Below are 15,901 nucleotides of genomic sequence, written 5' to 3' on the forward strand. Positions count from 1 at the left end.
TATCGCCACCCAGTAACCATCTTGCTTTGATAACCACTGCCCCCTACAGGTGGGAAACACAATGACATTTCTTGTTTTGTCTTTGCACCAGTTTGAAAAGAAGCACAGGTTATAGTGCGAGTCGCTGGTTCATCAAAACAACAAACACATTACTCGTCACACCCAATGCAAACTCTCCTGACAGGTCCAGGCTGCAGCATTTTCTTTATAACAGCCAGTAATTTAAAGCTGCATCGTCCCACAGTAATTTTCAATTTTGTACAAAACAGGTTGCTATATTCTTCCACAGTGAAAATTCTAAATTCAATTATATTCTTGATCTACTTTTCAACTTTTGCAATGTTCCCTTCTTGTAAGAACCTGGCCTTTCACGCCTTTTTGGCACAAGGAAAACTTAATAATACAATACAATACTTCACCTAATACTTTACGGACTGTGTGATATTCCACATTCAATATGGAGGACTAATTCGACCACACGGGAAGACTGCGCATACAGGGCATGCGTAAATCTACTTCCGTGAGATGCGGAAGTGTGGCTGGGTACGCGCCACATGTGTTTTGTTTACATCCATGGCAGACAGGAGCCCGTGTTCGGAACTTTTTTGTCTCTTCACTTGGGTAAGTACAAAACGAGCTCACGTTATAGAGCGGGAATTATAAAGTGGAACACAGTATTATTAAATGGGTGCGGTACGATCAAACGTTAGTAAAGCTACATGACTTAATAAAATGGGTTGCAAAGCTTTAGTTTGGCACTTGTTAGTTTCAAACAGCTCCCATGCTTCTATGTACGTCTAGGGGGCCAACAGCTACGGCCAGCTGGGTCTGGGTCACAAAGAGGACGTTCTGCAGCCTGAGGGAGCGCGGCTTGGGCAGTGCCTGGAGGGGGGTGTCAGGACTCTGGCTGGGGGTGGAGGGCACTCTGCCGTGGTCACAGGTGAGTGGTCCTCTTACCGCGATTGTGATCGCTCTGCATCTCAGGCTATAATCTAATCACAAACACGTCAGCTTTTTGTTGTACTACAGTACTCCCTAGTTATAAAAAACAAAACAAAAAAACAACCGTCACTTTTTAATCCTAATCGTCACCAGCGGAAAAGCATTTTAAAAATGGCTGGTTTTCTGTATCCTTGCCTTGTAAACAGCTGTGCTTGATTCTGTGTGAAGGTGCTGGGGAGGTGCTGCTGTGTGGACAGAATAACAAAGGGCAGCTGGGTTTGGGTCACACCGTGGACGCCCTGCTGTTCACTCCCTGCGCTGCGCTCCGTGGACACAACGTGGTTCAGGTGGCTGGTGGCTGGGACTTCACTCTCATCCTCACAGGTACTCGCGTCCCAGAGTGCTGCTTCTGGTATCACAGTATCTGAGAAGCAGCATGTACAGCACCTACTCAACAGTAAAAGGAAGGATCTGTGAACTCGTATTGCAAACATAGGTCTGGATCGTGACGTGCGCTTTTCTGAGCTTCAGAAAGTGTGGCTTAACAAGTACTGGCGCTGACGGAGATTTATGCAATGCATTTAGAATTTAAACAAGCGCAGGGTTAAACATTCAGAGTTGTTTGAGTCTTACCTTGACGAATCCACCTGGCTGTGGAGTCTGTCCCAGAGGTCTGTTGCTGTGTCTGGAGGGATGCTCTAAAGAGACCTCTAGTTGACTTGGAGACAAGCCAGAGTCCCAGCTAATGATCACTGAGACCTTGCTTTGGATAAGCTCTTTATTTGTCAGACTACAATAGTCTTCCATATAGTACAGGACAGCAGTGTGGAGTAGTGGTTAGGGCTCTGGACTCTTGACCGGAGGGTCGTGGGTTCAATCCCCGGTGGGGGACACTGCTGCTGTACCCTTGAGCAAGGTACTTTACCTAGATTGCTCCAGTAAAAAAACCCAACTGTATAAATGGGTAATTGTGTGTAAAAATAATGTGATATCTTGTAACAATTGTAAGTCGCTCTGGATAAGAGCATCGGCTAAGAAATAAATAATAATATACAATTCAATTCTGTACACTTGCCGTCTTATGCATCAGTAGCTTATATTGTTGCATTAATTTATGAAACTGCGATGGAAGAGCTTTGGAAGATGGCTTTTTTTGGTTGGTTACAAGCATTCCCAATGTTTTAAACTTTAAGGGTTGGTTTCACAGACCTTGATTAGCACTAATCTTGGACTACCTAATGTTACCATAGGTAAGGTAGTCCGGGGGGGGTGGGGTCTGTAAAACCATCCACAAAGGTTTAAACATGTTTAAATGTTTAGGAAATTAAACAGAAAATAACAACCCTAGTTTCCACGTCGATTAGGAAAACTGGCAGTAAACACAGGAGCGCCGAGCGCTGGGAACAGCCTGGGACTGAAGGAGGGCTGGGAATTACTAACACTTTGTGATCAGATTAAAGGATTAACCTAAAGTGCTGGGACTGAGAATTGATCCCATTCCAGAGTGTTCGAGTACAGTAAATAAGCACGCCAGCTTCCATAACGTTCTGTCTAATTTTAGAGCTGTGAGATCTCGGCACTGTTATCGGGCAGACCATCACATCATGCATTATCTAGAAGCCTTTGTGGTGCCTGGCCAGCATTGTGAAGCAACTGGCAAAAGCCCTGTTTTGAATTGCTGCTGTAGATATTAGATGCTGGTTTTCAGTCGTGGACATCTGGCACTGCCAAGCTGCACATGTCCATGCAGCTCACCCCAGTGCCCTTCATTTTCTCCGCTTGGCCAGTGAACCGCCCCTGTGACTGGTGTGACTGGGGTACCAATGAGAATCCTCACAGTTCTGAAACCAGGTGATCAGTACCTGTTTCTTTTCCCTCCCCAGGAGATGGCCGGGTCTTAGCGTGTGGCTCCAATGCATTCGGACAGCTTGGAGTTCCTCATCACCCAGCTGGCAGCTCGGTCCCTCTGCCCATCAAGGTGTGAGACAGCCTGATTTAACCCTGTTGTGCCCATTTCTCGATCACATGTGATACAATGTATTAGCCACCCCTCTATATTATTAGTATTTTTTTTTAATCCAGCTTCACAAGCCAGAATTTTACATGTGCAGAACATTATGGGTGTTGCTGGACAAGAAACTGAATCTAGTTACATAAATGAGATAGCTGTTTTCATTTCAGAAATGCTTGGGCATCGCAGGGCTAAGGGGCCATGGTGGATAGGTGTGAAATGATGGTTTTACTTATAGCATGCTTTTGTTTCCCCCAGTCCCTGACTGAGAAGGTAGTGGAGGTAGCAGCTGGACTCAGGCACGCCCTGGCTGTTACAGGTGGGTTCTTTCTGTCTGTCCCTCTGGCCCCCTCTGGTGGTTTCCACAAGGCTCTACATGGCATTGACTAAGATTACATTTAATCATGTGTTTTTTTTGCTGCAGAAGCTGGCCGGGTGTATCAGTGGGGGACTGGCATGGCTGCTCAGGCTAAACGGACCTTGCAGCCCCGACCTGTCCCAGCATTCCTTGTGGCAAAGCAGCCCTGTCAAGTTCCAGGTAAGCAATGGGCAGGGTCATTATTGACCATCCTTCTGATTCCTGGTTGGGGTTGGAAGTTGTTCCACATGCTAGGAATGTGCAGTAGTTAGGTCATGGCGATGCGCTTTGTTACACTGACACCCTATCAAAGCAATTGCAAACAAAGTTAGAAATAATTTGGAAGCGCTTGTTTAAAGTTACAGAGGTGCTCAGTGTTTTCAAGATCAGATCACTAGTTGTTCCAGGTAGACAATTAGTCACATGAACGTTTTCTTGTTTTTTTTTAACTGCATTTTGACAGAAAACAGCTTTTAACAGTGTAAGTCCAGGTGCCCGTTTGCATGATAAGAGTGGCAGTAAAGACACTTAACTTCTGAGCTCAGATTTCCTTGCAAACGACTGGTCTTGTTCTTTGTTACCGCACTGTGATAATGTAATAATAACATGTTTTATTTCCATTGTCCCGCGTGCTTTTGTTTGCTTTGCAGTGATGGAGAATGTGAAGGTCAGGAAGGTGGCTGCAGGTGCTTGCCATTCTGTCTGCCTCACGGGTGAGTGGGTTTAGAGACACACAGCTCCATTTTCAAATGCTTTTGCTCTTGTGTAGCTTCCTCTTGGAGGAAAAATCTTAGTGAGTGACTTTCCTTTGCCTCTGCTGCCATCTGCCTGTGACTGGGAGTAACACATTTCATTTGCTGTCTTTTGTGTAGGTCATGCTTTAAAAAAAAAGAATATATATATATATATATATATATATATATATATATATATATATGTATGTATTTTTGTTCAGCTGTAGTACCTCCGGGTTTTTATAATCTAATACCCTACCCTAAATTATCAATAACCCTTTCACTAGTTCAGCTTTTCAGTTTCTAAATAGATATTGTTTTTTACATAGTAAACCTTTTACAGTCTTTATTCCAGGTAATGCATCCCCAATGCTTTCCCCAACTCCAGTAGAAAGGGACTTTACTGCAGATCTGTCCCAGTATCAAATCAGTTTTTGACTGGTCTGAACTGTGATGCTTTGGGGTGCCCAGATGTTTTCCTGATGTATTCTACCCCTGACTTGCAGAGGAAGGAGCGGTGTTCATGTGGGGCAGTAACAAGCACGGCCAGCTGACCAGCTCCGAGCCCTTCCTGTGCCAGGCTCTCCGCATCCACCCGCGGCTCTTCAAAGGGGCGGCGGTCAGCGCAGTCTGGAGTGGGTGGACGCACGTGGTCTGCAGGACAGGTAAGGAGTCGGGGGGCTGGAGCCCTTCAGTGTGGACTGGTGATTCCTAATACTTTCTTTACATGATCTATATCGTATATCAGGGGTGTAAGAATCCGGTCCTTGAGGTCTGCAATCCTCCAGGTTTTATAGGTATCAATAGATAATGAACTGATTAAGACCTGGCAGGAGTTAAAATTGGTCCAATTCATTAATTTAGGGTACAGGTGAAATAAGGACCAGGAAGGCTCTGGAACTTGAACACCGGAATTGTGCCTCCTGCCGTTTAGAAACAGAGGTGTGTATTGTGTGCAGAGAAAGCAGTGCATGGCTACTTGCACGCATGTTTTTGAATGATGGTCATTTCAACAAAGTAGTCAGTCACTAATGATTGTTTTGTCTTGTTCCACATAACACACAGCAGCCCGTGAGGACCATCACATGTATGGTGATGCACACAGCAAGGTGTGGTCACAGCCTGCATACTGTGATGTGTATCATAAACATGTCTGTAGTGTAGAAGTTACGCCTTTACTTCTGAGACGCACAAATGATAACAACTAGCGACGGAAAGCCATCTGCAAATGTTCTGGCATAGACATGTTTTGGCTAACGATTGCTGTATTGAAAGCGCATAGAAATGCTTAAAAACATTTAGAAACACCTGTCTAGTTATTATTATTATTATTATTTATTTATTTCTTAGCTGACGCCCTTATCCAGGACGACTTACAATTGTTACAAGATATCACATTTTTTTTTACATACAATTACCCATTTATACAGTTGGTTTTTTTTTACTGGAGCAATCTAGGTAAAGTACCTTGCTCAAGGGTATAGCAGCAGTGTCCCCCACCGGGGATTGAACCCACGACCCTCCGGTCAAGAGTCCAGAGCCCTAACCACTACTCCACACTGCTGCCCGTAGTTGACTGAGCATTTTAAAGCCTGACTCCCTAGACTCAGGGTGGGTCCTTGTTATGGATAGGGCAGGGTTTAGTCTTTCTCCCGCATTGACGTTTCCAGAGTGCCTGTCGTTTCCAGGAACGAGCATTGCTGATTTCAGGCTTTTTTGTATTTTGCTTCTTCTGTGATTTAATTAAATATTTATGTTTCCCTTCAAACCCCTGAGTTCCTGAAATACTGCGGCTGCAGTATATACTGTACACTTTACACTCAGAAGCATCTATATGTTGGAAATCGAAATGTCCCAATACAGTAAAGCCACACTCCCCACTTTGAGACGTTTATTTGTTTTAGAACTGATCTTGTGTACAAATATGTTTGTGGTCAATATGACACAAGGTATCTGTGTAGCTTTATATGCATGAGGACAATGCTTTCACTTAGTCTTTTATTATTATTATTATTATTATTAAGAAGAAGAAGAAGAAAGTCTGGAACTGGCTGCACCTGTCTGGAGATATGCTTATAAACAAGATGTATACAAATCTGTCCAATGCAGAGGTTATCTTTAATTATTCTTATTTTTCTGTAATAATAATACATATTATTATTTCTGGAAAAGGTGCAATGTAGCTGAGTCATTGTGTGACCTTGGGAGACTCCCCTCATGTTCCGCACCACTCCCCAGCTATAAAGACATGAATGTGAGACCTTTTAGCACCCTTAACATGCTAATATCTGAACCAAATTCATCAAACCATTGTTACCTTATCTGATTTTGGAGCCAGATACAGTAGCTGTGCACTAGGTCGTGCATTATTAATAAAAAGAACAAGGTGAAAAAGGAAAAAGAAAGAGAAGCAGTTGCACGTGTTTTTTTTTTTTAGCTGCTGTGCCCTGCGCAGTGCTGATGGCGGTATCAGTGAAGGGCATTTGAAAGATGACCCGCAGCGTGCTGGCAGCTTATCTCTCTGACAGTGAACAGAGAAGGGATCATCACAGGATCACACTGCCTAGAGACAGCGAGCCTGCTCCCCTCCGCACGCCAGCTTGTGCTGAGCCGGCCTTTTCCTTCCCCACATCGTGTGTGTGTGTGTGTGTGTGTGTGTGTGTGCATGGACAAACCCACAGCCCAAAGTCACCTTTCATGTCTTATTCATGGTAAAAGGAGCATGCAGGCAGAAATAAAGCCCACCATCAGCAAGTAAGCCTCTCTTAAAAGGTGTTGCACGCAGTACATTTGTTTTGTACTGCAAACTGGGTCTGACTTTACCTGCTGCTCAGCTCCTGCGCTGTATGAAAAAAGGCATTCGCAAAGCCAGGGCAGTGATGGGGCTTCGATTAATTCAGAAAACTGGCTCCAACTTCACCCCCGTAAGGATAATGTTTCTTTCTTTTTTTTGTACCTCCTCTTCTCTCTACTCCATCTCTGCAGTCAATAGTTTTGTCCACAGCGGCCGGTGGAGCAGTGCTGAGCGGCGAGCTCAGTGCCACTTTGTGTGGTATGTGGTGTCCTGATCTGGGGCATTTCACAGCTAGGAGAGCCGAGCTTTACACAGAGTTTGTAGGGCTAGGACAGAAGAGAACAGGACAGGACAGGACATATGAAGTGCCACCTGGGTAGCTGCAGGATCTGAATAAGTAGCAGAAATTAAAACTGTCTGCTCGCTTGAACTAATTCCAGCTGGGATTTATTGTCTTATTATCCGTTTGTTAGGAAGAGAACAGAGAGCTGGTTCAAGTTTGTACCTCTTCTGTCTCTCTCTGTCTCTCTCCAGAAAAGAGATTAACCAATAGCCATCTTTGTACACTGTTTTGGGGGCAAAGCCAGCTTGGGCAGACCTCATTTAAACCTAGAAAAGCAGTGGTTGTTCTTGCAATGTGTCCGTGTAAGAGGAGAGCTAGTCTTGATGTGCTTGACACTGCTGCTGGCACTCAGCTCCTCTTAACCTCCTTTGCCTGCAAGTGCGTGGAAGCGCGGCTGCAGTTAGTTAGCACAGTCGCAATTTCCACCTATTCCTTACATGACGGGTGACGCTTTCGCACCTGCGTAAACACACAGCTTTATTTCAGGATGTGTGAAACTGCCATCATCCCCGAGAACGAGATGGGAACAGGAGCTGTCTAAAACATAATTAAGAGATTTGCAATGTTTTAATGACTGCCATTTCCAGGATAACAAGGCCTCCTAGTGTATTCCCTTTAGGGCCCTTACTCCTGGCTCCTAAATAGAATGGGCCTGTGGGCTGCTGGAAGCGTCCAGGTAGCAGCCTCTGGCTTTAAATGACTCCTTGTCATTAGGATGCAGACGTTGGTTACCACTGTGACTCAAGCCTTTGGCTAATATAAAAAATAGCATGGACTGGGAGGCAGTGGGGCATAGTCATTAGAGCTGAGGGGATGGGAGTCAATATGTCTTTATCAGTGGAACTGAAGGGCCAGGGAGAAAGTGCTTCATAGTCATCAGAGCGGGAAGTGGAGTGGCTAAGTGTGAAAACACGTACCGTTCCAAATGAAAGGAGGGCAATTCCGCTTTTATTTCAGAGAGAGGGGACATCTTCACTTGGGGAAGAGCCGACTATGGGCAGCTAGGGAGGAAAGCCGCAGCCAATGGGAGTGGGAGGACAGAGGCACGTGACTTGACTGATGGAAGTTCGACCCAGTCAGCAACTTGCATCCCTCTGACGGTGCTGGATCTAGCAGGAGCTTCCCAGGTAAGAGAGACATGTCTGATTCTTGCAGTAGTTGTAGGAGTCAGCCCACCATACAGACCTCTGAGAGCTGCACAGAAGCACCCCTGTGAGGAGAGCTTGTAGGCTTTAGTGAACCTGCCTCGGCACAGGTCACATTTTACACATGTTTTCAGTGGAAACTCCTCGGTTAAAATGTAAGAGTAGCCTCGGAAACGCAGTTCCACTTAGAGCCTTGGTGAAGGACTGTGTTGTATTCCCCTTCAGGGACACTGTTACTGGTGGATAAAGAAGAGACAGGCACCTGCAAGCTATGCAGCTTCCACTAATATAAAAACAACACAACTAAAACTGCTGAAAGGGTCTGTGTGCCTTTAAGGCGATCTGGCTCAGAGCTGGGAAGCGCGTTTGTTTGCTGGCAGGCACGCGCCTCTCGTATCGCCGTAGTGGCCCTTTCATCACTCTCCTAATCTCTTTAAAAACGACTCTGAGATTGCAGCTGTCCCAGGCGCTCTGCTCCACAGACTCCCAATAGCCGGCTAATGAAAAGGCAAATTAGAGCAGCCAGGTGAAAAATGCTTTGCCGCTGTACAGCGTTGCAGCAGTGGAGCGCTGCGCCCGGTGCTGGCTGGAGTCTGCGTGGCTCCTCACAGCACGCTCGGCTGCACTGACAACTCCTCACAAATGTGCTTCGTGGTTTTTTGATTATTATTTATAGTAATGTGCACCATGAGCTGTTGAACAGGAAGTTTTGACTGCAGTTACAGCATATATATAACTGCCAGCGTTAAACATTACCAGCTTTGTTTGACTGATACCGGAACTGCAAATTCTGCCTTTGCAGAAGATTTTTTGTTGGATTTCTTTATTTTGAAATTTGTACATTACCCAAGGTTATATGCTTCAGCTGCCATTTTATAGTTTATATTAGTATTGCATTGTATAGTGCAGGCATGGAAAAAAAAGATTCTTAATGTATAGCAGTTTCCTTTATTCCAGGTTTTAGTAGAAGCTTGATTAGCCAAAGTGTATAGTTAACAAGGTCAGTTGTGTTTTATTAGACTCCTAGTAAAACCAGGAATGGATCAAACTGCTATGCAATAGGAGTCTTATTTCCAGCCCTGTAGTATAGTGTAATATAGGGGCTTGAAACTCCATTTCATTCCGTTCCAGGTTTAAGATAACTAAATAATGTAGTGCTTCAGGAGCTGGGGCAGAAGTTTAATTGGTGCAATTTAATAATTAACCCTTTCATGCACAAAATATTAAAATGGCTGAAAAAAGGAGTTTTGGTCACATAATGAATATATTTGTCATTGAACATTTTTCCAATTTTTTTCCATAGCTTTTTATGGTGATAATCTCGCATTCGCACATGAGGCTATCATGCATTTGAGTCTTCCATATAAAGAATAAAAGAGAGGTTTTTGTTTTCTGCTAGAGGAAATCCACATTGGAGCAACAGAACTGAAAACGGGAAAATAGTTTTGAAAAGGAAAGGGTGTCTTATGTGTAGGCAGATCAAAATACTGGCCAGTACTGAAATCCTTAATGCATTATCTCAGAAACCAACGCCCAAGACCTTTCGATAACTGCAGCGAGAGAGAGAGAGAGAGAAGCAGAGGACTGATCCGTCAATAGGAGCAGAAAGAGAGGGGAAGGGAAATCAATGAGCAGAAGCGGAACAAAAGCTATCAATTTACAGCCTTTCAGTTAAAAATAAAGGACAGAAAGAGAAGGAGGACATTTGATACGGGCGTGGGTTACAGGAGCCGATCCCCGCCGAAGTGCACTGTGGGCACAGCGTCTAAAAATATAATCTCCAGATCTGATGGTGTGCCATCGCTGGCCCTATGGGCTCCCAGATCTTAATTGTGCATGCATAATGAGGTGCACTAGCAGGCAGGCAGGGGGACGAGAGGAGGAGGTGTCTTCAGGAGCGCTGTCTGACTGCCCAGTGAGAGCCAGTTAAATGTGACAGACACATTTCCAACAAAAGTGAAAGACATTTTTCACCCTTTTTTAATTTGTGTTTAGCCTCCCGGAGTAGAGCAGAGTTGGTTTTCTGTTCCCACAACATGCCCCTCATTTCAGACCACTAGCATTGCTGCAGCAAGGACCATGGATGCACTGCAATGTTTGGAAGATGAAAACTCTTCTCTCCTTTCTCCTGGCGAACATTCCAGAGTAAAAGCTGAACACATTGTAATTCCCCAGTTTATTTTCTTACGATGTGAGCAGGGGGTCCAGTAACACCTAAGTGAAGCAGAGCTCCATTTGCACCACCAGAACACAGAATTTTTAATTTTTTTTTAAAACCCCTTTAAGAATTTGGAGCCATCGCTAAAGTCTGAACTGTGGTACAGTATTGACTGCTGAGCACAGGCAACCAGATGTTCCATTCTTGCTCTGAGAACTGTTACCAGCTCTAGGCTGCCACCTTGTGGACATGCAGCTCTGCACAAGCCATACATAATTCAGTATTCAGTATATTGAAAAGCTCTTTACCTTGTAATCAGTAATCTGGGCTCAATCGGATAGCTTCTAGATTTCTGTATTCATTGCTATAAAACAGAGGGCGGAGTTTTATGAATGAATTAATTATTTTTCAGGGGAAGAGGTGTGTAAGGGAAAACGTCATCAGAGTTGTATTGGTTGTTCGTTTCTATCATTAATAATTGGCCTGTTGATTAAGTTGATTCGTTTTCCCAAAATGCTTTTCCCCCCAGAAATAAAAGCTGAATTGATTTGCGCCCTTGGTCTGAAGAGTCACATTGTGAAATTGTTTGTGTTCTGTTCTAGATAATAAACTACCGCAGTACCGTAACTAGACCTAGCGCGTAATATTGAAATCAGACATGAAGAAAGGAATGAGTGCGCTGGAGGTGCTGTCGCATCGAGAGGTTAAGCAAAAAAATGTGATTAAAACAGCTGAGTGCTTCTCGCTATCTCAAGATGTGTGGCTGTCGGAGCTATTCCTGATCTGCTTTGAAAAACTTCGCGCTACGTGCTAATTAGCTGCTCCTAACTGGAGCAGTCTTTGCATGGAAGGTGTTTGGAATGACTTGTGAAATCAGTTCGTCGGGGAGAGGTGATTTTGCTGCCACAAGACAGAGAGACCTGTTGAGTTGAAAAGGAAGCTTTACTGTATAAAACCACTGCTGTGCCGTAACACATGTACGGAAACATGCTGCTTGCGGTCCTGTGGAGACCGTCTGCCTACTGCAAACTGGCAGAGGTCAGATTCTGTGTGGATTTTCCTGTGTGTTCCCTCTCCTTCTCCCTCTCCCTCTCCCCGCTTCCCCGTTCCTCATCTTCAGCACAGTGATTTATGGACGGTGCTTCTCTGTGAAGTGGGGGGTGGGGGTATTTGTCTTCTTTAAAAGAGTAGTTCTTGAAGGTTCTCCAGAATTTTTAGAATGAATAATTCAGGTCTGATGAAGTGGCTGAGCGATGCATTTTTAATGGTCAGATTTCAGGGAGCTGGTGCTGTGAAAAGCTGAGACAAGCTTGTGAATATTTGTGCAGGGAGGGGAGTAGAGACAGACAACAAGGTGGAAAAATTGAATTTGAACAGTGCACAGTCTTACAGGCTCACAAGGCCATGCACCCACTGCAGGACTTCATTAATGTTTTAATTGAAACTCAATGAATTTACAGGGCAGTCTGAAGGACAGGGTTCATCTTGACTCGGGGGAGTGGATCGCTGGTGGAGACGGCATGATCAGCACAGAGAATTCATTTTACACATCTCGGAACGGTTTGGAAAACAAGACTGATAAACAGAGAAGTTGTTTGCAGGTAGTTATTCACCCGCAAATAGAAAAACAAGCTGTGTGGGGATCGCTTAGAAACGTCACACGATGCGAAAGTGCTCCGCTGAGACAGATGAGCTGACACTCACATTTTATAACCTAGCTGTCTAACTAATGGACATCCAGAGACAACATCTGTGATTCATCCAGATCTATCAAGAATGTGCATTTCCCTAATCTGTATCGGATACGCTGATAGATATGGGCCCCTTTGTCAATTGCTATCAATAATATATGAATTAACATTCATCCAGTATGCGAGTCCCCGTCACCCAGAAAGCAGATTCAATCAGTCTGAAAGCTGTGCACTTTCCTCTGGTCTCTTACCTTTCTCTTTATTTTCTTTTTTCTCCCTTACTGAAGTAAGAGGGAGGAGGGGGAGGGGGAATGAGAATGCCTTAACCTCAATAATTTACGGTTACTAGAAAAAAAGAATAAAACTTTGCGGTAGAGCAAAAACTAATAGTAGCTAAAGACAAATATTTTCCTTTGTGTATTAATAGGTTGCCCTGATACAGAGATTAAAATGGAAAGCTATACTTGAAAAAGAAGCTTTCCCATGCTGGAAAGGGCAACCTATTCCCACCAGGAGAAGAGACTTTCCCACGGACCAGCTTGGCAGCAGCTCTGTGTGTCCAACGCTAATATAAAAAGCCTCTCCTCTCCCATGCACAGAGCGGCCCCAAGGGCATTTCAGTTCTCTGGGCACCTGGCATGTATCCCACAGTAAAAATAAAATGTTAAAAGAAAAGAAAAATAAATAAAAACCCTTCTGTGATTCAACATTCTGTCCAGGCACATTAAATACTAGGACCTGGAGAAACTGTTAATGAAGTCCAGTGCAAGTGGAGGCACTACAAAGGCTGCACACTAGAGGGCGCCAGCTGTTTGAGGCTGAGGATGCTGTAGACAGAGCCCGTTGTGTGGCATGTTTATCAAAGGCAGAGAGCACTGCCATTAATATTCACCCTCACTTTGTCTTGGCTGCAGCAATGCAACGAGACACCCTTCGCTGGTACAGGTGTTTGAATGCAGCGTGCTTGTAACTGCGAGTTACACAGATGCAGACGTTTCTTCATGTTACATTCGGAGTCATTTCAATTCCCAGGCTGCGTTTGGAATGCTGGGAATCCCATCATTGTTGCCTTGGCTCTGATGTCATTGTCTGATTTGTGGCCGGCACCACTTTGGCATAAGGAAATTGAGCACTATATCTGGCATGTGTTGCCCAGTCGCTTGGGCGATACCCGTATCCGTAACGATTTATAACTTAATTGAGACCAGTCATGCGTTTGTGTTTCTCAGGCAGTACGACACATGCTTACTGACTGACTGTGCACAGTTTCATTGTGCCTGGATTGTGTGCGGGATACCTTGGGTATTCATGGGTACGTGTTTTTATTAATAGAATGGAGCCGACAGCAAAACAACAAGACGCTCAGTTTAGGTAAAACTGGACCTCGTTCCTCTGCAGCCTGGCCGAGGAGACCCTGCCCTTCTGGTTGGGTTATCTGAGCGTTGGCCTCTGAGCATCTCTCTGCACAGCATTACAAGAATCACATTCTAATTAGTTCCTGTAAATATTGTGCGCTCATGATTAGTTTGAGGCGATTTACGGCTTGTAATTAGCTTTTTCCCTTGGAGTTCCACCAAGCGGTAGATTTATAAGTTGAGCAAGCCCAGAGTCTCCAGGAAGGCACGGTGACTCACACTGTAAAAGTGAAGCATCGAACCCAGCATTGGTGTCCGAATGACAGCCTCTGAGAGGGATGTGAGCTGTTATAATGTTCTGTCTCTGCATTCTGCTTTGTGATCAGTGTGTTACCAACAAAAATATGAAATCTATGTGTATATAGAAGCCATGGTAAGAAATATGGGGACGTACAACAGCAAAACAATGTCTCTGATCAGATCACATGAATATGTTTATTTACAGACAAGGTCGCAGTGAACCTGCATCCCATTGAGAGAAGATCATGTGAACACTGGGCTGTGTTTGTGTCTGTGCTGTCTGCCTGCAGTCTGGAGGCAGATCTCAAACACCCAGAATGCGGCTGATTGTAGATCTGAGCATTCTCAGGTTGAGGATTGTCTCGCTTTTGCCCCCCTCCTGGTTTCGGGTGGTGTGGGGTCCCTGAGTGAGTGAGTGAGCTGCTGCTGCAGTACCTCATTGTTATGCTAGGGACATCTCCGCTGCTCGGCTGAGGAAGGGATTGGAGACGAGAAACTGGGTCAAAGCAGAGCAAGGAGGGAGGGAGAGAGACACAGAGAGGAGATTCTGATTGGGGAGTGACTAGAGCGGTGACACCTTTGGCTTACATCCCCAGGAGAAGAAAAGCAATGAGTGATCTTAACAGTGCCGCAGTAAGACTTGTAACCACATCATGCACCTCTTGACCCTGTGTTTTTCAATGTTTTTGAGAAGGATTTGACCCAGGCTTGAGGGGAGAGGGGAAGAACACTTCCATAATTGATATAGAGCAATTATATTTTGCTAAAACTGATCAAATTAATATCAGCTGGTGTTTTTTGCTTACTTCTTTGACTCACACATTTTTTCAAAGCTGCAGTTAAAGATGGTAGCGACCCAAATCTAGTTTTTTTTTTCAATGTAATTATTCTTATTGGCCACAAATGTTTATTTGTTTATCCACCTGGTAAAGTATTTAAATAAATAAATTAATACAAAGTATATATATATTTTTTTTTTCATGGATATAATGATGCGCTCTGTGATTGATGATCTGATCCACAGTTTGTAGGGATTCTCAGGAACCCCAATGCAGCCATGCTGTTCCCTCGTGTACCCTTAGGTACTGGCTCCCTGTATTTTGAAAAGACTTTTCTTTGTGTGTGAGGTGTGGAGTGACACTGTGTAGTCATAAGGAGCGAGACCAAAGGGCACACTGATTTCACTTTCATGGCTGCAGAAATACAAAACAAGCAAAACTACTCAGCCATCTAGAATATCCATCCCCTGGGTTTGGCCGGGCTTTTAGAGTTAATTCGAGCTGGAAATGCTGGGCTGAAAAACAATTATAACATTACAAACTGTTTAACTGTTTCTTTCCTTTGTTTTTTGAAGATACATAATGCAATATTTTCCTGGGATTGTCCTGGTTTTCATTTTAAGAGTAAAAGCTTGCACAGATATTAAATCTGAGCAATTTTTAGTTTGAATTCCTAATAATAATAATAATAATAATAATAATAATAATAATAATAATAATAATAATAATAATAACAGTGTGGAGTAGTGGTTAGGGCTCTGGACTCTTGACCGGAGGGTTGTGGGTTCAATCCCAGGTGGGGGACATTGCTGCTGTACCCTTGAGCAAGGTACTTTACCTAGATTGCTCCAGTAAAAACCCAACTGTATAAATGGGTAATTGTATGTAAAAATAACGTGATATCTTGTAACAATTGTAAGTTGCCCTGGATAAGGGCGTCTGCTAAGAAATAAAAAAATAAGATTTCCCTAGCGACCCTCCGTGTGTAAGAGTGTTTTATTGATACGTGCTAATACTGAGGCATGGTCTCGCTGTTAACAACCCCAAAGAAATGCATTTGAGTAAAGCCTGTGAATGCAGTTTCTGTTTTGTTCATTATAAATGTGGGACCGTGAAGGTTAGGTTGCAAGTATTATTATTGATTTCACTGAGGGATTATGAGAACTACAACAGTTTTTCATTGCTATGGTTTTCCTGGAAATATTGTAACTCGCCGTATCTATCAAGAATACATCTTAAGACTGAAGTGTTCTCCATACAAAGAATAATAGAATAGTCTGTTAGAGTGAGA

The 15,901-nt window shown here is 43.9% G+C and overlaps 1 protein-coding gene across 4 annotated transcripts in view; it reads left to right on the forward strand.

Moving 5' to 3' along the window:
• Positions 1-452: 452 nt before the first annotated feature.
• The window catches only part of sergef (secretion regulating guanine nucleotide exchange factor), a 48,919-nt gene continuing 33,470 nt past the window's right edge, over positions 453-15,901 (forward strand). For 2 of the 4 annotated variants that reach the window (XM_059002800.1, XM_034057441.3), the window contains exons 1-9: positions 453-621; positions 802-940; positions 1,171-1,326; positions 2,826-2,920; positions 3,212-3,272; positions 3,378-3,491; positions 3,962-4,024; positions 4,552-4,710; positions 8,140-8,309. In XM_059002800.1, the coding sequence (XP_058858783.1) occupies positions 526-621; positions 802-940; positions 1,171-1,326; positions 2,826-2,920; positions 3,212-3,272; positions 3,378-3,491; positions 3,962-4,024; positions 4,552-4,710; positions 8,140-8,309 (1,053 nt within the window). In that variant the 5' untranslated portion in view covers positions 453-525. Of the gene's footprint in view, positions 622-801; positions 941-1,170; positions 1,327-2,825; positions 2,921-3,211; positions 3,273-3,377; positions 3,492-3,961; positions 4,025-4,551; positions 4,711-8,139; positions 8,310-11,945; positions 12,087-14,036; positions 15,581-15,901 lie in introns of those variants that run through there. The other 2 variants (XM_034057442.3, XM_059002799.1) reach the window with 2 other exon arrangements.

This window comes from Acipenser ruthenus, chromosome 28, assembly GCF_902713425.1.
Source record: "Acipenser ruthenus chromosome 28, fAciRut3.2 maternal haplotype, whole genome shotgun sequence".
Lineage (NCBI taxonomy): Eukaryota > Metazoa > Chordata > Actinopteri > Acipenseriformes > Acipenseridae > Acipenser > Acipenser ruthenus.